This window comes from Sphaeramia orbicularis, chromosome 15, assembly GCF_902148855.1.
Source record: "Sphaeramia orbicularis chromosome 15, fSphaOr1.1, whole genome shotgun sequence".
NCBI lineage: Eukaryota > Metazoa > Chordata > Actinopteri > Kurtiformes > Apogonidae > Sphaeramia > Sphaeramia orbicularis.
The window spans coordinates 46,861,598-46,884,520 of NC_043971.1; the positions used below are offsets into that span (position 1 = coordinate 46,861,598).

A 22,923-nucleotide genomic window follows, 5' to 3' on the forward strand; every position below is an offset into this window, starting at 1 on the left:
AACCTGACCAGCGAGTGGGTAACCCGCTGATCCGCAAATCACTATTCAGCGTACCTCTGTAGACACAAGTTAAAAGTTTGGCGATTTGCAAAGTCTAGGGGGAAGGATTGTTTAGCTCTGAATGGTGATGTGTTGCAGTTAGGGATGCACCAATACTGATACCAGTATCAGGTCCGATACTCAGCATGTGTACTTGTACTTGTTAAAGTACTCCGATACAACCGCTCCGATACCACTTGTGGAAATTTTTCAAAATAAATGATGGTGACAAAAGTTACAGTGACTGCAAGTAACGTTAAAGACACAGATGGATATGGACAGAGCGTTCTGTCCATCCCCCTGCGTACATTCCACCTGTTTTCCAGGTGCTCGTGGATCCCTACCCAAACGGAGAATACTACCGGGAACCATGGAGGTAGCAGATCTTTTCAAAGACAGACTGTGTGAGTCCATGGAAAAACTACTGACATATTTATGACAACTACCCTCATCAATATTAACATTAGTATCCACATTAGTGTTACCTCTGTTGTCTCCATGTTTATTATTACTGACTTTTCTTCTTCTCAAAAAACTTTACTTTTCCTCATGGTATTTGGCCAGTATGGTTAATTAAGAGTGGTGCCCCCTGGTGGATTGATTGAGAAATGCTCATTCTAACACATTAAATATCAGAAGCAAGACTTTGTTACAGTCAGACTAATGACAATGACAATAAAGCACATTTTCAAAAGTAACTAAGAATTGTAATAGTATTATTAAGTACTCATATCGGTACTCTGTATCAGCACATACTCAAATGTAAGTACTTGTGCTTCTACTCGGTCTGGAAAATAGTGGTATCGGTGCATCCCTAGTTGTAATGGTGTCTTCCACTGCTGTGGCTTGTTGATGCTGGGAAATGCTTAATAGTTACGTTTTATAAGTGTTTTGTAAAACATTGAAAAATTACAGACAGAGAACACTATTACTAAAAGGACCTGAGAAAAGGAGTGTTTGTGAATTACCTATGTGTTTTGTTTTGTTATGTTTTTTTTTTTAAATTGAAGAGGCCAAATAGAAAGTTCCTAAATAAATGTATTATATACGTAGAGAATGAGATTATAAACAAATGTAATGGGAAATTTTTTTTTTTTTTTGTTTGATTTAGTGCTTATTAGGAATAAAACAATCCTCTGTCTGTACCACATTTGCTTTATAGAAAACAATCAAGTATCAAATGCACCCTTAACAGGGATAGAGAGGACAAAATAATTGTGATGTTTAGAAACCAGATGTGGGCTTGTTAATTCTTTGTTGAATAATTTTCAATCGCATCATGAATCGTATCGAACTGAATTGCATTGCATAAAGTCAAATCATTAATGAATCGCATCGCATCGTGAACAGGGGGGAATTGTATGGCATTGTATCGGCAGGGGGCTTCACTGTATTGTTAATGTATCGAAATCAATGGCAGCGTATTGAGATGTGTATCGAATCGGCCTCAGTGGTGGGGATTCACATCTCTAGTCTAGAGTTCAACAATCTTCAAGGAAGTCATATATGGACCGTCATTTGATTTGTTGAGTTATCCTCAAGTGAAAGTACCATCCACTTCTATTGGGAGATTGATCTCCTGTATGAACACCACAGGACTCTAGCAGTTGCAGAACCTGACAACCTTGCAAATTCAAGTTATGGTTCTTGATAGAATGTGCTGGTGAGCTACATAGCCATTTGTCCTATTTTTGATCTTGGTATTGAGCATAGCTGTTTGTCATTTTATTAGCAGAGAGTTCAGGAATGACAACATATTTGAGAGGACAAGGACGGCATATTTGTGTATCAGAACTAATAAATCAGTGCAAACCATTTTTTTTTTTTTTTGCCAAAAAAACCCCTACATTATCAAGCACAGAATAAAATGTCCTTGAAAAGTTTTCAATTTGCAGCCCCTCAGCAACTCTGCCATTACCACTAAAAAAACATTAAAAACCTGACATTTTCTGAGCTGCGGTCTGCATCTGCTGCATTTGTTTTACATCAACATGGGTGAGTTACCAAATGAATTTCACAATACTACTGTTGCAGATCTCATGTATTTACTCATTTAACACTATAACATGTAAATCAAATTATTACTATGTTTAAAAATTAGAGAAAGCTGTATATTCTGTAAATGTTGCATTTATTTTATTATTGTCACTCCAGTAATATGCAGCTAGTTTGTAGAGTAATTCTAGCTTCACATTTTTCTTAAGTGTTGTTGACTGACTAAAAACACCCATCTTTATATTCACTTACAATTTTGATTGTTTATAACAAGCATGTATTGTGATTATCATGATGAAACATGTCTGCATTATTGTGTCCTTGTTTTGCAGATATGTATTTTCAAGAATCAACAGAATTCAACAGAATTGGGAGAACATTTGAAACCTTGCAGAGAGTGGTATTTTCAGTGGTCTAGAACCTGCAGGGAATAAAATTTTAAAAGTGGCTGGGCCTCAGATGCAGATACAAATAACATTTTTTGTGAAGCTTGCTCATTAACAGGATATTACACTTTGTGGATATTTCTGTTTACATTGCTGTTCAGAAATACATTCTGTAGCATCAGAATCTGAAAGCTGTGATCTTGCATGAATCCAGAAAATACAGCAGTACATCGGTTAGCTTCTGTTTCACTTGGAATTCTGTCCATGTAAAACAGAATTGTGTTCATTACATTTCAGTTTGGTCAGTTTTACAGGTTATAACATTAAAATGAGAAGTTTGCTTTGGAACAGCTATCACAGAATAATCATATGATATGGTTAGTTTCTATTGTTTATATCCTTTTGAGTATCCACAAATACTTTTGGGAATGTGGTGGTGTTATTTTATGTCTCAAAAGAGACCCACATTTTTTTTAACAAGATATATCAAATCCTCAAACTATGTCCTGTTAACTGTTGAATGTGATGTATGTTGTCCCTTTGTTGGTATGATAGTTTGTCGTTGAAATTTTTGATCATTAAAAAATATAAAAGAATATTCAGAGTCAGAGCTGTCTTTGTGAATTTATTCAGTCTTGCAAGAGGAGATAGAACACCTCACAAATCGGTGTGAAGAGAATCTCAGGCTACTCCCAATGCAAATATTTATTTATTTACTCTCCTAAACTTGTCTTGTCCAGCATCATAACAGCATAATGGTAGTCTGGCTGCCTTTTGATACTGAACAAATTTGCTTTGCCAAGGGAAACTTCATGAAGTGTATGAGGCTCCCCTTGATATTCTACTGTACGTAAGCTTTTATACCTTAGTAAAAACATGGATGAGGCCCTGCCTGTCACCTAAGAATGCAGAAATTAAACTTATGGTTATCTAGGGCCCCTGGAAAGTTATGTTTTCCAGAGTTCCCAGAACTGGTCACACAAAATGTTGCAAAACTTAATAGATAACAAAACTTACTGGAACATTGTGTTCTACTTTGAGACAAAACTACAATTTTAGTCACATGCAGGGTGTAAGATTAACACCTGCCAAGCGCCAGTGGCAAGCAAAAAAATTTTTTGGCGTGTGAAACAAGTCACTCCCCAGTGGCCGATGCATGTGGGTTTTTGTTTTTACACATTTGACCATTTCTGGTGGATCGTTCTAAGCAGGTTCCTGATACAGACTCTGACATGTCGGACTCAGATGATGATGTGGTGATTACCTGAGCCAGAGTCCTACCTGACCCAGTGCCACAGGTGATACTATCACCTATGGTTGAGTGTGGGTCCACGTTAATATTCCCAGAACGACCAGCTTCCCTGACCCGCCTGGGAGAGCCTCCGCCGACCAGATGGTCTGGCCAGTTCCTCTGTGGGTTCTGCATGTGGGTTCGAGTTTAAGGCCGGGAGGACCTCACGCGGGGGTGTTTTCCCCATCCTTCCTCCGCGCCCGTACTGCGCCAGAACCGCACAAGAGCGAGATCGAGATGCCCGTCTCCTCCAGTGACCTGCAAGACGGAGCTGGAGCCCTGTGGCAGGTCAAGTCTATCACAATTTGCCACTCCCACAACACATCTGGTATTAAAATGCCGAACAAAACGGCATCCAAACCATCAAAATGCCATTAAAAAATGACATCCAAGCCACCAAAACGCTGCAACACAAATATAAAACGCCGTAAAACACGGTGTAAATTCCCACAAAAATGCTGTTTTTTTACTCTGTCATGTACTGTTCTAAGAGCGATGTAAAAAGCGATGTCTTGTGGCTCTTTAAAACACTGTATTTTACCTCCCTCTGTGTCACTTTCGACGGCATAAAAAGTGGCATTTTCTGGTGTTATTTTCATCTCCGCCCCCTGGCTTTCACAGCCACTGAAGTTGAACTGTCATAACCCTATAAGTAAAGAGGACATACAGACCACACCGATTCACTGCTGATGTCCTTTGCTGCTGATTGCATCTATTTCTTACCTGCTATAAGGAAAAGCCTGTGTATGGGCACGGCTGCTATTTTCATTCATATTTTCACACAGACTCGCCATATGACATGGTGACTGATACCACTGCGGGACAGCCTCAAAATTTAAAGTAAAAAAGATTAACATAGCTTAATGCCCGAAAACTGCAATCAATCATCACCAGATTTATTTAAGAAACTGTCTCTCTGTCTGTCTGTTTGTCTCTGTCTGTCTGTCTCTCTCTTTTGTGATGATTGACAGCTGTTTTCGGACATGAAGCTGCCTTAACCTTTTTCTCTATAATTTGCACCTGTGGGGAGGAAAACTTTTAATGCATATAGCATCCATAAAATTGGGGTTTTTGTTTTGATTTTAGGAGAGGTGAAAGTGGGCATGACTTGAGATGTCCACACAAAATCTGGTGATGATTGATTGCAGTTTTCGGGCATTAGGCTATGCTGATCTTTTTTACATGAAATGTTTGAGGCTGTCCTGCAATGGTATCAGTCACCGTTTCATATGGTGAGTCTGTGTGAAAATGTGAATGAAATAGCAGCTGTGCACATACACAGGCTTTTCCTTACAGCAGGAAAGAAATAGATGCAATCAGTAGCAAAGGAGATCAGTGGTGAATTGGTGTGGTCTGTCTGTCCTCTTTACTTATTGGGTGATGACAGTTCAACTTCAGTGGCTGTGAAAGCCAGGGGGCGGAGATGAAAATAATACTAGAAAATGCTGGTTTTTATGCCATCAAAAGTGACATAGAGCGGCGTAAAATACAGCGTTTTAAAGAGCCATAAGACAACACTTTGTACACCACTCTTATAAAAGTTCATGACAGCATAAAAAACTGTTTTTCTGAGAATTTACGCCACATTTTATGACGTTTTATATTTGTATGCCGTATTTTACTGTGCTTCGGTGATTTGGTTGCTGTTTTGTACGGCGTTTTGAACGCAGTTTTTTATGGCGTTTTAATAGAGCCAGCCAACGCGTCATTGGTACTCGGGTCAGGTACTCTCGGTCCCGCTCTGTAAAATCAATCTCATCCACTATTACTCAACAACGCTAAAATAAAATTGACCCAAAAATCGAGCAAATTGATTTTTTTTACCCAACCCTGGTATTCATACAGCATTCTAGAAAAATGTCTCTGGTCTGTGGAGTTTGTTTTATTTAGACTTAATCCCAGGTGATGTTTTTTTTTAAATTCTTTTCCCTTTTCCTGTCCGGTTAAATGGAATGTTCCTGTTAAAGCTGTCAGACATTTGACTCACTCAATGTCAAAGGTTACACTTTGTAATATTTTCATTATATGATGATGCTGCAGTCACCTTGAAATGAAATATAACCTAATAAAATGGCAATAATCTAATTCTATCTGTATATAACTGTATTCTTTAAGTGATGCTTAAGTTGGATTTTCATAATAAAAATGTATGGTAATTATTTTAAGTCATATAAGGCATGTAATTTTTATTTGGCCGGTGAAAAATATTTTTGGCTGGTAAATTTTTGGAGGTCACTAGCCAATGGCAGATGAGGTAAAAAGTTAATTTTATGCCCTGGTCACACGGTACAATAAATTTTCCATTACAGTAGTACAAAAATCACAAACATGACATTGTGACACCAAAATGTAATGCTATAGCTGTGACAGTAAACAGCCTTTATTTTATTTAAATTGCAAAAAATATTTAAATTACTACTGAGATCAGAGATTGACCCCAAAGAAGACACAATCTTTTGAGGTAGTTGTGATCCATAGTCTGAATCACAGTGGGGGGAAATGGGGGAAGACACATGGATGCACAGTAAACTGAACTATAACGGTTAAAAAAATTGAACTGCTGTTACTAATATAACTACCAACAACTAGTTCAAATACCCATAACTGTTAATACTACTACTCAAAGTACTAATAGCTACTACTGCAGCTGTTAGTACCAACAGTAGAACCCCCTACCATCCATGTAACTATATGACAAACATTATCACAACTCCATGAACAAATGAAAAATAATGATGGAACCAGGAGAGAAGCAAGACCACCATAAGGAAACATCAGCCAACCAGTACATTCAGAATTCGTTTTCTAGTTCTTAACACATTTGATTGAGCACATTTTATATCTGAAGCCGATAACTTCCAAAAAGAAATGTAGATCAATGCTATCAACTAGTGTTAATGAGTTTAACAAAAAAAAAAATGCTCTTCAGCACCCTAAGGAGCACCCACATAACTTCTAGTAAATTATGTATAATGACTTATGGCTTAGTTTACTAAGTATTCTTTAAATATGTTTGTTAGTGTAGCGAAGGCATAAATAAATGAACATTCTATGCTAGAACTGACATGAAAGTGCTTTAACACCATTTCTGAATACTCTCAGCCCCCATGTAGTAGCTTCTCCACAGACCATCGTTCAGTGAATGCTGCTGGAAGCAGCCAACAGATCACCCCTCCTCCAAAACCACCACACCATCAGATCCCACAGTGGAGCCCCACTTTTGTGAAACATCAACCACTGGACAGCAGGTATGTGTGATCAGATGTTAATTAAAGTACTGATTTTTCTTACACCAATCATACTAATGTGTTTTACGTTCAATGTTAATGTTATTATTTTCAGTGATAAAGCTGGTGAAGAGTTCTTGAGATGCATTGCAGCCAACGAGCCTCTTCCCGATTATCTCAAGGGGGACATGGCACACAACATGGCCGATGCATTAAAGTCAGCAAGGGATCTCAAAGAAGCTGTCAAATCAGACCCAGAGTTTCAGAGGCATGTGAGCAAGAGCAGAAGTCGAAGTCATGGAAGAAGCCAGGGCAGATCTCGAGCTAAGAGCAGAGGGCGAAGCCGTAGCAGGGGAAGGAGCAGGAGTCGACCAAGAAGCAAAAGTAGAGCTCAACCGAGAAGCAAAAGCAGAGGTCGCAGTAGAAGCCGGAGCCGAAGCAAGAAGCAACATCGCTTACGGAGCAAAAGTCGAGCTCGAAGATCAAAGTCACGTAGTTGTAGCAGTGACAAAAAATATGCAAAAGACAAGAAGAGAAAGCGGAGCCCCAGCTGCAGTGATGCCAACGGAAGCCATGACTTTACTGGAAAAAGTCTGCTAGAAGGACTTAAGATTTTCATGAGCAGCAAGGAACTAGAGGAGCGGCTGCCCACCCTTAAAGATGCCATCCTGCATATAAAGGTACTGCTTTTCATTCATTCTACTAAATGTCTCAGTTCCCTGGATTTGAAGAAGACTGACTACCTAACTCTACACCATAGTCCCTTTGGTCAATACAAAATAAATTGAATTGACCACAGTGACAAGACTCCAAAATGGAACTAACATTAAACCAATGAGCTCTAATGTAATCTGCACAGCCTGCTCTGAATTTATGGTCTAACATGAATATTTAAGACTTCACTTGAAGTTCAGTATGTTTAGTTCTAGTTAGAAGCCTGTTGAAAATAACATTTGTTGTCTAAAAACCCCAATTAAAGTCCCCATCAAAAACTTGCACAAGGACAGCGGACATGTGAAGTCACCTAACATGAAAACGTCAGCCAACACCCAATATGGTTCAGGGTACATATCAAAGTCCAGGCCCAGCATAAGCCACTCCACACTAAGAACTAGGTTGCAAATTGACGTAAATGATGATGAAAGATAATGAATTCATTGTAATGCAATAAGCACTTATTTAGGAAAAAAAAAAAAAAAAGCTCATGACTTGTTGGTGTTTCTGGTACTAGTGGTTTTTTGTACATATGTATGTTTTTCAGCTCAGATGATTGAAGTGGTGAAACAGACAAAACGGGTTGGTCTGATCATAGATTATTCAACTGATAAACGAGATCTGAAAATGAGAAGTGGATGTCATTGTTTTGATTGTAAGCAATGTTTTTGTAGGCCACAGATGCAAACCAAGAATTGGGGTCTCCTACTGGAGAGCAGAAACCTGACAGTTTGGGTAATTTGACATCGTTGGATAATGATAATGACTGCATGCTTCTGCCACATGAAAGAGTCGGTGGTGACTTCTCATGGCTCCAGGGACAAAGTCAGGAAGACCCTGCCGCTCCAAAAGCTGATGAATCTGAAGATGAAGAGATGTTCCTGTATGGGAATGACAACACTGTGGGAGGAAAATCCACCATCACATCCACTCAACAGTTTCAGAGGATTTCGTCAAGTTTAGCATACACCAATCTGGACTGCAAAAAGATCAAAAATATACTGAGAAGTGTGGGTTCAACTGGCAGTAGAAATTTAATGAAGCAGCAGCACCCAATTTGCCCACAGCTTCCCAGTCCTGACCCAGCTGAAGCAGGTTTAGCTCTGCCAGCTTTGAAAAACCCCAATGTTCGACAAGCTCTGGAGTCTCTGCAGTCACTAATCAAAGGTGAGAACAGTACAACATATTCCTTTTCAACATACTAGGTTCTTAATATTTTACAACCATACCTTCACATTGTAATTGATTTTGTTGAGTTTTTTCACTGTGAGGTAGTGTTTGAAGTAACCTGTGCCTTACTAGATTTCACCATTGTAGAACTGAACTAACAAATCTCTCACTAAAACAAACAAACATGTAAACCTAGCTAACTATATGATGCCAAATTTATCTGGACTGATAAAACTTGTTTTTAAAAAGACAAGCATTGTTAATGTTGCTGTGAATATGTGCTTAGCTCACTCTAAAAGCAGACGTTGGCCTAACTGTCAATTATCAAGTAAACAACAACATTCAACATTCATACTCAGCTAACATTGTTGAGTTGGTTTGATTTCTCCATCAGAGCTGCAGCTCTTGGGGGTTCAGTGTCAGTTTTAGAACTCAGGGAAAAGTAGGTTAGGTGCTAAAAAGCTAATATCACTCCACTAGCACTAGAGTATTAACTATGGATAAAGAGCAGATGGTTATATGCATATCGTTGGCCTCATAGCAGATTTGCCCAAGTCATACTTCTTTTTTCAGGTCACAGATAGTGATGCAAAATGAAGCAGCAGTGTTAGGAGACTAAAGTTATGCAGATATCACAATTTGGCCAAAAATATGACTAAAGGCTGGTCGATCCTTACTGCGTCGGTGAGCTCCACGTGGCTTCACGTGGCTTCACGTGGTCAATTGACGTCATTTTCACAGCCACGCCCCTTTGCACGGCTTATCTCAAGTGGAAACTTTTGCGTCGCGCACCTCAGAAAATTTGTAAGAGACACACGGACAACATGGCCGACATTCAGGAGCACCTGGTGGTAGAAGTACAGAAACAGAAATTGCAGCTACTGTCAGCAAAGAGGAGGAATGGGTAAAAAAAAACCCTGGAAAAACATTCAGGACAGATATGTGAAGGCAAAAAAAGACTACTAAAGGGAGAAGTGGAGACCCAGGGGAGAGCCCAAACGTCCCACGGATTCTGAGAGAGTTGAGCTGGCTCTTGAATTTTATTAAACACAGGGAAAGAGACACAAATTTCCCTCCGGAGGAGGTAAGTTTATTGATAATTTTCTTCTTTAGTTTTTTACTGTGATAGACGTACGTTTGTGGCACACTGCCCCCTGCAGTTTGGGAATAGACGCCGCGTGGAGCCACCCGGAGTATAAAAGCATCACGCATACTCTCGTGCCAACTCCCCACGTCTATTTTCCGCATGTCACGTTCGTGCGGCAAGCATAAACCAGCCTTTAGACATATCATTAGCCTTATAGCGTAACTGCCTTTCTGTTATGTCAGATGGTCAAAATCCTGTTTTGGTCTATCAGATCAAGTGTGCAGGCATAGTTAACCTTTAAAATTCTATTGAGGCATTTTTGTAGCCTGTGTGAAGAGTTACCAATGGTTTTTCACCGACAATAAGATGTTGGAATTTGATCAGTTTCTCTCCCAGTTGTCAGGGATAAGATTTTGAGACAGCGGATCCCTGACGTGAACCCAGTCAGTTGGAAACTGATGCCACCTGACCTGATGATCTGTCTTTTCTCTCATTAAAGTTTGATCCTTAGTGGTTTCAGATATTAAATAATGTTGATGTTCTTCTCTTCCTATAGAAAGAAGGGATAAGCGTGCAAAAAGTGATGAGGAAGCTAATGAGGAGGAAAGGCAGAAGGAGAAACAAGCCCGGATAAACAAAATGGATTTCTTGATGAAAGAACTGGAGACATTGTTAAAACAGGAAGGTAAAGCAGCTTTCTTTAATAACACTCCATTACTATTCTCCAGAAGGTTTTAAAATGGCACATTGAAAATGCATGTTCAGTCCTCTTTTGTTCATTTGCAGGACTCAATTTTCTGACACCAGTGATTGGCTTTTACTGTCAGAAATGTGAGGCATTCATAGAGGATCTGAATAGTGCTGAAAATCATGCAGCCACCCATTGCCATGGTAACTCGACCAATGTGAGTACCTCGATACTATCTAAAGTGAGTACGTTGTTGTAAAATAGTTAAGTAGTGGCACATGCTTTTAATTTACAAAGAAAATAAGATTCAACACTGTAAGAGCAGACGTGAACAAGTATGTTTCATAAACATCGTAAATTTGACTTTTCTTAAGACCTTTCTTAAGGTTAAATTTGAGAAAAAGCAGAAGATACTGGTGAATGAGGCCTGTTGTACATGTTTGACTCCTTAAGTTAATTTTTAGATCTTCTCTTCCAGTAAAAATGACATCTCCAAATGTATTGATTTTGAATATTTGTGATGAAGTGAAAGTTGAAGTGTTTCCCTGGAAAACCAGATTTTGATACAACGCAGCTTTCCTCTGCAACTGAACTAAATGACTAAATGAACTTAGTGTTTTTTTACTCGGTTATGTAAAAGTGTATTTGCTTTTCCAACAATATTGAGACATAGAGCAGTAGAGTCACGTTTATGTTGCATCTGGCAGAATTTGATCAGTGATTGGCAATTATAGCAGTCAGTAACATATTAACCTGTCTGAAAATGTCTGTGATTACATATAATCAGCCCAGGAGTAAATGCATAAGTCTCATGTCCTCATGTCTACTTGAATTACAATATGTTGAAAGGTCATTATGGATTTTTTAAATAATAGGCCCTTTCCCACCAAAAAGCCCAGGAACTTTATTACCAGGAACTTATTTACCAGGAACTTTTTGGGGTGAAAGAGTTCCTGGTAACTGCATTTCCACCGCACCCGAAAGTTCAGGGTAATTTAGTCAAATCAGGTTGATGATGTATGAGGGAGCAGTAACAGAAACTGTAGTCCAGTTCATGTACATTCACAAAGTAACCTCTAGTTCAATAAAATGACAAAGTACTTAAGTGGACGGGTTGGGTTTAACATTTTACTGGTTGTTGAATCACTTAATCCATCTGGAATACATTTTAAATGAAGTTAACCATCATTACATATCCTTAATTTGTATTTAAAAATGGTAGAACATGTATTTTCAACTTCTCATTCCTTAAACTAAATCACATCTAACTTTATGTGTGATGGATGGCTCTGTTTCATTTCTATTGTTTACAGATGATAATCCAGGTTCAACCCTAAAATCAGACAGATTTACTCAAATGCCTGCATTTAATTCAACTGCATATTACTGATAAAAGTACTTATACTCATATTTTGATGCCTTGTAAATGAACAGACAGTATTAGGTTAGATTTTTTATTTATTTTTTATTAAAAATTGAAACAAAAAAAGGTGCCTTGAGATTAAAAGGGAAATAAACACGTGTGAAAGGTTCAGGCTTTTGGACCAGAGTCTGGTCCAGCTAGTCCAGGACAGCCGGTCTGGAACTCCATGACCCGGTCCCTTTTTTGCTTTCCTACAGGAAAAGTAATAAAAATGTTAAAATGAATAACAGAACACATGACGACAGATTCCTACCAGTGTGATGTGACATGTCAAATGTCTGACCTGGGCTGTTGTAAACAGCAGTAGATGATGGATGAGGACACAAACGAGCCACAGGTTCAGAAAAAGAGGCGAGTCCGTCCAGCCCAGTTCAGGTGGAAATCACAAAACATACAGAATAAATCAGTGTTCAGCTCACGTCGACAACACGAATACATCCAGTTCTCTGATTTAAGTTTAGTGTCAGACTGTTGACCAGTTAGTATTAGGTTAAACCGACTTCACTTCTGACTAAACAGCTGATGCCGCTGACTACTGTTACAGCATGGAACCAACTAAATAGGGAATATTTGTGTCATATACATACCATTGGTTTGTTCGACAGTCAGATCCACTGCAACCGTTGTGGTCCTTTAGTTTCTTTTAATCCTATATAAATTTCTTCTTCTTTTCTCATATTTCTTTAGGCTTGAGTCTTATATTTGTCTCCGACAGCTTTTACTCGCTCGTTTCATGTCGGCGATTCAAAGTCTGTCTGAATTTCCTCATCGTCCGTCCACTTGTTGTAGCTTCTCTTTTGGTCCATTTTCCAAATTATCAAAATACTAAGCTTGTGGAAATTAAATGAGTTAAATATTGGCGGTGAACAGAATGCGGAAATGCTGCGAGTGTAGTCCACCACTCAGCCTTCTCCAGAACACAGCCCCACCCCTTAAAGTTCCTGGTAATCTGGAAAGTACTACCTCTATACCAGGAACTTCTTCGGGGTAAATTTGGGGCCGGGGGAGGGTCAGTTACCAGGGTAATTTTCGGTGGAAATGCACCAGGAACTTTGAAAATTCAGAGTAATACAGAAAGTTCCTGCAAAAGTTCCTGCGGTGGGAAAGGGCCTAATGATGCTAAAAACTGTCAAGTGCTGCAGCTTTAAACTAACTGGTCCAATCTGGCATTTGATTTGCTGGAAAAGACATTATCATATGCTTTTCTGAGCTGAAAACTGACATTTTTTATGGGTATAACCCAGGGGTGGGCAACATGGCCACAGGCCACATTTGGCTCTTGGCTCTTGGGCCCTTTTCAAGTGGCTCCATGTGGTTTTGTCAAAAAACATAAGGAAACTTTTTTTTTTTTTTTTACTTTTTTTTTTTGCTTATTATTGTCCCAGCTATGAAGTCCTTCTGATGTTATGCAGCTGTAAAAATATATACTAAAATACCAAATATACCAAAATTAATCAAAAAATAGAAGTAGTATGATAGGCTGTAAGGTGAACCATGAAAATATACTTAGAAATTGAATCTCGCTCTGACCCTCTACAACTATGTAACATTGACTTGAAAAAAAAAGATCCATTCACACCAACATGCAACTAAAAGTTTTCGTTTGATATTCCTGCAGTTTTTTGGTGATTGGTGTTTCACTTCGGTACTAGCTCGGTCTAGGTGTAATAAGATTTTTCCCCTAGAGTGGTGAAGCGGCCAACATGTGATTGTGTCAGACCAATGTAATGACAGCCTCTTGTAAACTAATGCTAAACATGGTTGTGTCCAGGGTTCAGCAGGCTGGAATGACGATTCGGAAAATACTCAAATAATTCCTCGAAAGATGAGTAGAAGAGATTATAAACAATTCCGTATGTGTTCTAGGTCTGTAAGCTACAAAAATACAAATTGAAAATTGGATGACCATAAGAGAAAGAGTCTCAAAAGCCATGTGTTTCCATACCCGGGCATAGCCTATGTAATTTCCTATAGACAACCGTATCAATCCTGCTGTGTTGTTACAAGGGATTATTGTAAGCAGTCTTCCCTAAATGTGAACATGTTCGACCCCGATCCTTCTAACAGTACATTGCATTGAATTTTCAAAGATTTTTTCCAGCATTGGAGATTTAACACTGGTTATGTTCTTGGCATGGCTTTGGGTTATTAGAAATATCTAGAACCACTTAAGGTCTCTGGCATAAAGTTACCTTGCTGAACTACATTAGGTGAAATGCTCTTATAGGTTGCTCTGGATAAAATCAACTGCTAAACAACTAACACTATGACTGCATGTCTGCTAAACTGCCTTGCACAGATTTATGCCGCTGCCAAAACTGTGCAAACATAATCACACACACTGAAAGAGTTACATCTGATGGCAGCTCTAGTAATAGTGACGATGAATAAAACTATCTGTGCTTCAGGAGAGATATGCCTTACATATTATTTTTAATAAAGAACAGCATCTGTACAATAAAGCATTCACCTTCATTGCTTCATCTATACTGTAGTGTATTTTTGTATTATACCTGTAAGTGATCAAACAAATAGCGCTGCATGTGACATTTTATTCATGAGTGTAAAATAGGTAACATTGATATTTAAATAATATTTTGGTCGATGTTTTTTATAAAATGCTTTATAAGTAACTATTTATCCTGGCTTGGTATTCATATAAGTTGAGATAAAATCCAAAAGACTTAATTGACATCTACCCAAGCAGCTTATAAAGATGGTTGTTTCATGTGTCTTTATTGAAGTAACATCACTAACCACGGTCATTGCATTAGTTGTTTAGGAATTGATTTTATGCAGAGCAACCTATGAGAGCATCTTGCATAATGTAGTTCAGCAAGGTAACTCTATGCCAGAGACTGTAAGTGGTTCTAGATCTTTCTAATAACCCAAAGCCATGCCAAGAACATAACCAGTGTTAAATCTCCAATGCTGGAACAAATCTTTGAAAATTCAATGCAATGTACTGTTAGAAGGATTATGGAAGCAAATCTGTGTCATCAGAGATTGAAAGGTTGTATTTTGCAATAATTTAGGTTAAAAGGTTGTATTTTGCAATAATTTAGGTTGAAAGGTTGTATTTTGCAGTACTTTAGGTTGAAAGGTTGTATTTTGGAATAATTTAGGTTGAAAGGTTATATTTTGCAATAATTTAGGTTGAAAGGTTGTATTTTGCAATAATTTAGGTTGAAAGGTTGTATTTTGCAGTACTTTAGGTTGAAAGGTTGTATTTTGCAATAATTTAGGTTGAAAGGTTGTATTTTGCAATAATTTAGGTTGAAAGGTTGTATTTTGCGATGTTTTTTTTTTTTTTTGAATGGTTGTATTTTTACACATAGTTTCATATTCTGAATTCAATTATTCAAAAAAAAAAAATTTATTTCAATATTCTTAATTACAATGTGTTTCAAATTCAATCTAAAAAAAATTCAACCTAAAAAAATTCGATATAACATCTTGACCAGGCAAAACCAATGGAGTACGGAGCCACTCGATCTAACTTTCACCCAATCATACGTCGCGCTGAAGATCACGTGATGTTCACTTAGCAGCACAGGACGGGACTCCTGTGAAAAACCATGCTCTTGTTTCGCGTCGCCGTGCACATTCTTGGACCTATTCCCGGTTGCGCTGCTTCTTCATGATGAGGAACAGCAAGACGGGGTCTGGTACTGGAGACGCTCTCCCAGAAGCAACTGCTGCTCTTGTGTTTACAGTCCTATCTTGCAATCCACAGGCGAAAGACACAAATATTCACTCTGTGGCATGTGTCATAAACATAAATATGTGGGTTTCTATTGGACATATGTAGAAACACAATGGAAGAATAGTCTGTAAACAGAGAATTAGTGAGGTCAGCAGAGCGGTATTGTTATTCAAGTTTATGTGAGGCATAAGAAAACACAGACAAAATGAACTTTATGCATTTCAAATGGGTTTATTCACACTGAAGTCAAAAATAACTAGGCTCAAATACAAAATGCTTTCAAAACTTTACAAAAGGGAAGAAAAATCCAGGTGCTGTTGCTGTGAATCTGCCTCCTCGTCCATGGACAGCAGCTGTAAAGAACACAACAAGAAACCATGGTTTAATCGGACATGTTCTCCCCAGTGTGGACAATAACCCTGTCTACTGGAACTTGGTTCAGTTAACTACTCGGTTCAGTTCTGACTTATGAAACCACCGAGAAACAGCGTTGGAGACAACATGGAAATGTTACTATTAGCTTGTTGTTAGCATACCAGTAGCTAGCGCTTTAACATACCTAATGTTTGTACTTCACTTTCATCTCTAAAGTCGACTTTTTGTGAGCCATTAACTATGTGTTTTAGAAACAAAATTTACCAATATCGTCTACCACTGTTTGAACTACAGACTCGCCCACAATCGAAAGCCTCCAGTCCGTGTCTGCTGTGTCCCAGTTCAGTGCACCTGTAGTCTGATTCACTGGTCCCCTAAAATCCAGTCCAGCAGGTCCAAATGGGGGTTTTTTCCGGCCGGCCGCTGCGTCTGTTCTGGTCCCTTTAGTCCATCTTTAACTTCTTTAGTTTGTTTAGAAGCTGGTCCAGGTCCGGATTTATCCAGCTCTCTTTATATTTTTTTCGAACTGAATGCTGGTTCATAGCTCAGCGCCGGTGCCGTGGTACTGGAAGTGAGCCACCGGCGGTGTCGGTGCCTCAATATGCACTTGCTGTCTCTCTGCTATGAACCGGCATTTTAAAAACTACAGCCAGCGTTTTTTTTTTTTTTTTTTAATTTCGTTTTTAGAGAAAGAGTAATAGACAGCAAAAACAAGCAGCAGTGGACGGAGGAGGAGACCCAGTGTTTTCTGACACTGTGGGCTTCGTCCAAGACCAGTTGGAGGGGGCATCTGGCACAAAGCCGGTGTTCGAAAAAAATATAAAGAGAGCTGGATAAATCCTGACCTGGACCAGCTTCTAAACAAACTAAAGAAGTAAAGAAAAATACAACCATTTAAAAAAAAACAAAAACATTGCAAAATACAACCTTTCAACCTAAATTACTGCAAAATACAACCTTTCAACCTAAATTATTGCAAAATACAACCTTGCAACCTAAAGTACTGCAAAATACAACCTTTCAACCTAAATTATTGCAAAACACAACCTTTCAACCTAAATTATTGCAAAATACAACCTTTCAACCTAAATTATTCCAAAATACAACCTTTCAACCTAAATTATTGCAAAATACAACCTTTCAATCTCTGATGACACAGATTTGCTTCCATAAAGGATCGGGGTCGAACATGTTCACATTTAGGGAAGACTGTTTACAATAATCCCTTGTAACAACACAGCAGGATTGATACGGTAGGAAAATACATAGACTATGCCAGGGTATGGAAACAAACAGCTTTTGAGACTCTTTCTGTTATTGTCAGCATATTTTCAATTTGTATTTTAGTTGCTTACAGACCTAAGACACATACGGACTTGTTTATAATCTCTTCCACTCGTCTCTCGAGGAATTATTTGAGTATTTCCCGCATCATCATTCCAGCCTGCTGAACCCAGGAGGCAACTATGTTGAGCATTAGTTTACAAGAGGCGGCCACTACATTGGTCTGACATGATCACATGACGACCACTTCACCACTCTAGGGGAAAAATCTTATTACACCTAGACCGAGCTAGTACCAAATTAAAACACTGATCACAAAAAAACTGCAGGAATATCAGACGAGAATTTTTAGTTTCAAACGTAACATGAATACATCATTTTTATGAAGTCAACATTGCGTCAGAGCAAGATGAAATGAAAATCAGGTTCACCTGACGGCCTACTAGTAGTAAAAGTAGAACATTTTTACTTAATGACACTGAAGATATTTCTGTATTCACATACCAGGTGATTTTTGCTGCACTACACTTCTCTTTAGTGTAGCTTCTGCAATTTCTTTGTAGTTCTGTAAATGCACAGAAACTTTGATTTGTTCTTGAAATATTCCGTGCCAACTAATCCTTCAACAGCTTTTTAAACAGTCACCACTTTGAGGTAAAATATATAAGGATGTCTTTTGTCTCTTCACAGTTTTTACTCTTTCAGTCCAAAAATAACTTTTAGATAGTAAAGGTTGCCGACCCATGGTAAAACAAACTTAAACTAGAAAATCAACAGTTTTCACCGTAATTACTAGAATTTGAGTTAGGTTCACTGAAATTGTGCCTTTTTCTCATTGATCTGCCATCTGTCCATATATTCCACAATAACAACGATAACTAGACATGCGCACATTTCCTGAAGGAAAATTAGTCCAGTGAGCTTGCCTACTGCATATATTTTGATGAAAATTATGTTGTTCCACATTGCACTTGTACATACAAGTTATTTATTACTGCAAACCTCTGCCATAATGTGCAATAGAACAGGAAAGAGAACAATTATGGATCCGCTGAATTAATGACAGTTTTTCAACACCTAAATTCACAAATTACGTAAGATTAAATACTAGCAGACAAAACACACAGGCAATGAAACCCTGTTCATAAACAGGCCTCCTTATGGAGACATGGGTGTCCATGCTAAATTCCCTAAGAAACAACTTTTCAAACAAATTGCTGTTAATCCATAACCATACATCTTATCTCAAAAATTCTTGTAGGTGAGGCACTCATTCACTCCCATGTTAAATTTCTGTCACTAACATGTTTGACAAACTATGTTCCCACAATCACTGCTTATTCAATTTTGACTTTTTCACACATATTATACATTTACATGTTCACAAAACTCATCACAAGTCTCACCTGCACAAATTTTTGAGATAGGATGTATGGTTATGGATTGACAACAGTTTGTTTGAGAGGAGGTTTCTTAGTGAATTTAACATGGACACCCATGTCTCCTCCATAGGGAGGAATGTTTATAAACAGGTTTTCATTGACTGTGTGTTTTGTCTTTTCCAGAAAATTCCATGACATATGGTAGAGGGGTGGGCAAGAGATAGGCTTACTGCCAAGTATTAATTGATTTTGTGAATTTACATCTTTTCAGTGTTGTTTGTTATAGACACAGATATCACAGTTGTTTTCTTTGTTGGTTGGATGTTGTCCACAGGTTGTTTGTGGTTATCAGGTGCACCTGCCATGTTTCTCCTCACCTGGCTGTAATCAGTCAGTTTAAATCTTTAAAAGATGATTGTTCTTCCCACCTCAGTTTGCCCCACCCCCCATCCTGACTAGTGACTCCCATTTTAAATACTGTTTAAGACCCATTTTTTTGTTTTATCTATCTCTGTGATAGACTCAGTGAGTGACTGTAAATTTTATTTTTAGTCACCTTTTAGAACCCCTAAATGGGCCCTTTATTGGTTTTACCCCTTTTCATGGTTTATGCGCAGTTTAAATTGTTGCTTTACTTTATTTATTGTCAGTTCTTCTTTGGTACTATTTCTTCAATTTACAACACACCTAGCCGTAAGACCACAAATCCAGCAAGAGGCAAACACATGGGACTACATTTCCTTCAGGAAATGTGCACATGTCTTTGTGCTGGGATGCACTTTTTTTGTATAGGCTGTGTAATTCTAGATTTAATTGTGTGGGTTGGTAGCTATTTGAAAATGACCCAATTCATGTTGGATGGACAAATTCACCCAGTTTTTCACAATTTAAATGAAATCTGTGCCTTGCATTGCATGCAAGCACACTTGAATAAATATGATGAACAATAGTACCATGCCTTGCATTGTATGCAAGCACATGATGATGATGATGATGATGATAATGATGATGATGATAATGATAAGTTTTATTTATGGGCACCTATCAAAATAGTCAAGGACATCTTACAAGGCGCAGTTAAAAACAGCAATAAAGAAACATTCTAAGAAATATGTTACAGGTATATGTGAGAGAAAGTTAATACAGTAAATATGCAAATTGCAAGGCTAGAAAACAAGAGCAACAACTATAATAGTGATTATAAAATAAATGAATAAATACACCTGACAGGAAGAAAGTCAATGTCACAGATGCCTTGGGGAAGAGAGTTCTTGCTTTTTGTCATCATTTCAGTCCTGGAGCAAAACTAGAAAATCAGTCAATATTTTCTTGCCAAACTTTCTGCATTTTGTTAGATATATGTTGAATTCCACTAAACTTCATTTGGTTGCAGCTAATTAAGTTTTTTATTAATGTTGTGTAGAGGTTCAAGTTGCAGTTTACTGAAACTGTTGTGAATGAGCTCAGTCATTCATCAGTAACAGTGTCGATTTCATTCCATTTCAATGTTTGTGTTTTAGGACTATAGAGGATTGGTTGTGTTTCTTTGTCTTGACACTGTGGAAAAAAAAAACCCTTTGTATGTTGTTGTTTTTTTTTTTTTTTTTTTTTTTGCAGAAACCTCATGAGGATGTACATGCTAGAGACAGCAAAGGACACTCACATCATTCCAGCAGCAGTGGTAAACAGTACCAACACACACAGGACAGGAAAGATGGGAAGGATTATAGTTACTGTTCAGTTGACCGCCAAAGTGACAGAGATTACGAGAGTAACTGGAAAGACGACAGAGATCACAGAAGCAAACACAACAGTGAACACAGCAGTCACAGGTCAGGGCAGGAAACATTGTCCATACAGGAGGAGATGAGGAAGGAGAGGATGCTCATAACGGTGTCCTGTGGACTGACTCCATCTCCTAACACTAGAATCAAAGAGGAAGACATGAAGAAAGAGTTGAAAGACCACAAAAACAGCAACACCAGAGAGCGAGATAAAGTAAACAGGGAGAGGAGTGAGAGTAGCGATGATCACCACGGAAAAACAAAGAGCAAATTGCAGAAAAAGAAAAAGAAGAAGAAGGAGAAAAAGAAAAAGAAAGGGAATAAGTCCTAAATATTATGTTGTATTTTATGCAGGTTTTTTTTCATCCTTTTACAGAAACTTTTAAATGTGTTGAACTGAAAACTGACCAGTCTTTGTCCTTTGGCATTTATTTTTCATCCCTGTGTCTTCATTACTTCTGTGAAGGAGGTAATGTTTTTGTTGGTTTTTATTGGTTTTGGTTCAAGTTGGTTTGTGTTTCCATCAATTCAGCAGGATAACACAAAAACACTGATTTCATGAAAGAGCAAACCCTTCACATTTTGAAACACATATTAAACAGCTTCCAAATGTTTTCACAGATGTGAATGTTATTCAGACTAATTTGTAAATGCAAATAAATGTTTTTAAAATTTAACTGCTAACATGTATAGTGTGCCAAATAATTACCAGAAATTTTGTCAATTGCCACAAAATCATGGATTTTTTTCCAAGCACAGAAGCAGCTGTCCATTGTGGTGTGCATTCACAAAACCTCTCATCTCTGACAGCAACATCAGGCTGTCTCTCACCTGTACTTTCTCATTATCTGTTTGGACCTTTGTTACCATGTATTTTTATGATCTAATCACTGCGATGCATACCTTCACATTCTCTCAGCACTCGGAGAACAAATACAGTATATCCTGGGATGGATTGAAGGACTGAGATGATGATTTTGGTTTAACCAAAGTTGTCCACTGCCATCATATTGAGCTGTTTTGAAGACATCTAACATTTTCCAAAGGCCAGCAAATGGATCAAAATGGTGTAATATGGACTAAGCATTATTAATTCATAAAAGGCCTTTGTTAGTGCAGGTCTGGTTTGTCCAATTTGGCCTTCATGTAGAAGAATATTAACTGGTCCACACTTAAACATAGTGGGTGAGGGTTATCCACATAAACACTAGATACCAGCTGCCTATTCTGACTGTAGAGACATAGCAGAACATAATGGACTCATGACAATAAATAACTCATTCTAAGATTATAAAGCAATCCTAAAGTTTGTGTGATTATCCATTTCTCCTAAATCACCATAAATCTTAGACCCTGGACCTTAAGGTGTATTGATTAAATCACAGCGTCATATACATGGAGTAATGATGGGAAGAAATGTTCCATTGTAGATATCATCTATAACCTTTGAGTCTGCAGTGAATTAAAGTTTTCCATACTTTTTGTGACTACATAGCCATGATTGTATGTGATCTTCGAGTGCACTGATGTGTGTGTAGTTAAAGACAACCTAGATTACCTACAAATACTGGAAGTGCTTGTACTTTTTTATGAATCATGCTGCTCTCAAGTTGTTTCCAAAGTGGAGGCAAGTTTTTTGATGGAGCTCTCACTGAACAGATAAGTGTATTTTCCATCTTCTCAATTTATCCCTGTTGATTTTTAACTTGTGTCCAATGTTTCCTTGCAGTGCCCCAACCTCTTCTCAATAAAACCTCTCCAAAAATAATAAGTTATTCTTGCACATCTGTCTCTATCATTGCTGCTGCATTCATTCATCAAGTACATTCATGCTCCAATTCCTTTCTAACATGTAATGTTTTTTGTTTTGTTTTTTTACTGACTACTTTTAGCTGAAATACAAGATGAAACCCAAGTGAGTCTGTCCCTGTGATTTATTTATTTTTTTTATGTGTTGAAAAGCAAAATGTTCTTGGACTGCATTTATATACCTGAACAATGTATCCATTAATTCATATTGATTTAATGTTGAGTTGATAAGTCAAAGAAATGACTTGGATTTGGTAAGGTAAAAAAGAAAACAGTACTTTATTCTCACAGCAAGAAAGAGCAACAGAAAAATATTGCCAGTGAAAGTCAAAATTCAGATTTCTGTTCAACTCCGAACACTGTTACTGTTAATCTGCTCCTACAGGGCCGGCTCTAATCATTTTGGTGCCCTAGGAAAGGTACAAATTTGACACCCCCCACCCCTGTTCCACTCCAGTTACTACCAACAGAGGAATTCTGGGACAACAGCCATCTTACACACCCTTGCTGTTTAATTCTTTCTCAAATAAACAATCCACACTTACATATACAATCAATTAACT

The 22,923-nt window shown here is 38.0% G+C and overlaps 1 protein-coding gene across 5 annotated transcripts in view; it reads left to right on the forward strand.

Annotated features, from left to right (window-relative positions):
* The window catches only part of LOC115434760 (uncharacterized), a 40,898-nt gene extending 18,428 nt beyond the window's left edge, over nt 1-22,470 (forward strand). Inside the window, exons 2-7 of one of the 5 annotated variants that reach the window (XM_030156878.1) lie at nt 6,814-6,965; nt 7,054-7,618; nt 8,327-8,819; nt 10,466-10,594; nt 10,696-10,838; nt 20,382-22,470. In XM_030156878.1, coding sequence (XP_030012738.1) covers nt 6,814-6,965; nt 7,054-7,618; nt 8,327-8,819; nt 10,466-10,594; nt 10,696-10,838; nt 20,382-20,882 — 1,983 coding nt within the window. In that variant the 3' untranslated portion in view covers nt 20,883-22,470. The remainder of the gene's footprint in view (nt 1-6,813; nt 6,966-7,053; nt 7,619-8,326; nt 8,820-10,465; nt 10,595-10,695; nt 10,839-20,381) is intronic. The other 4 variants (XM_030156879.1, XM_030156881.1, XM_030156882.1 and 1 more) reach the window with 4 other exon arrangements.
* The last annotated feature ends 453 nt before the right edge of the window (nt 22,471-22,923 follow it).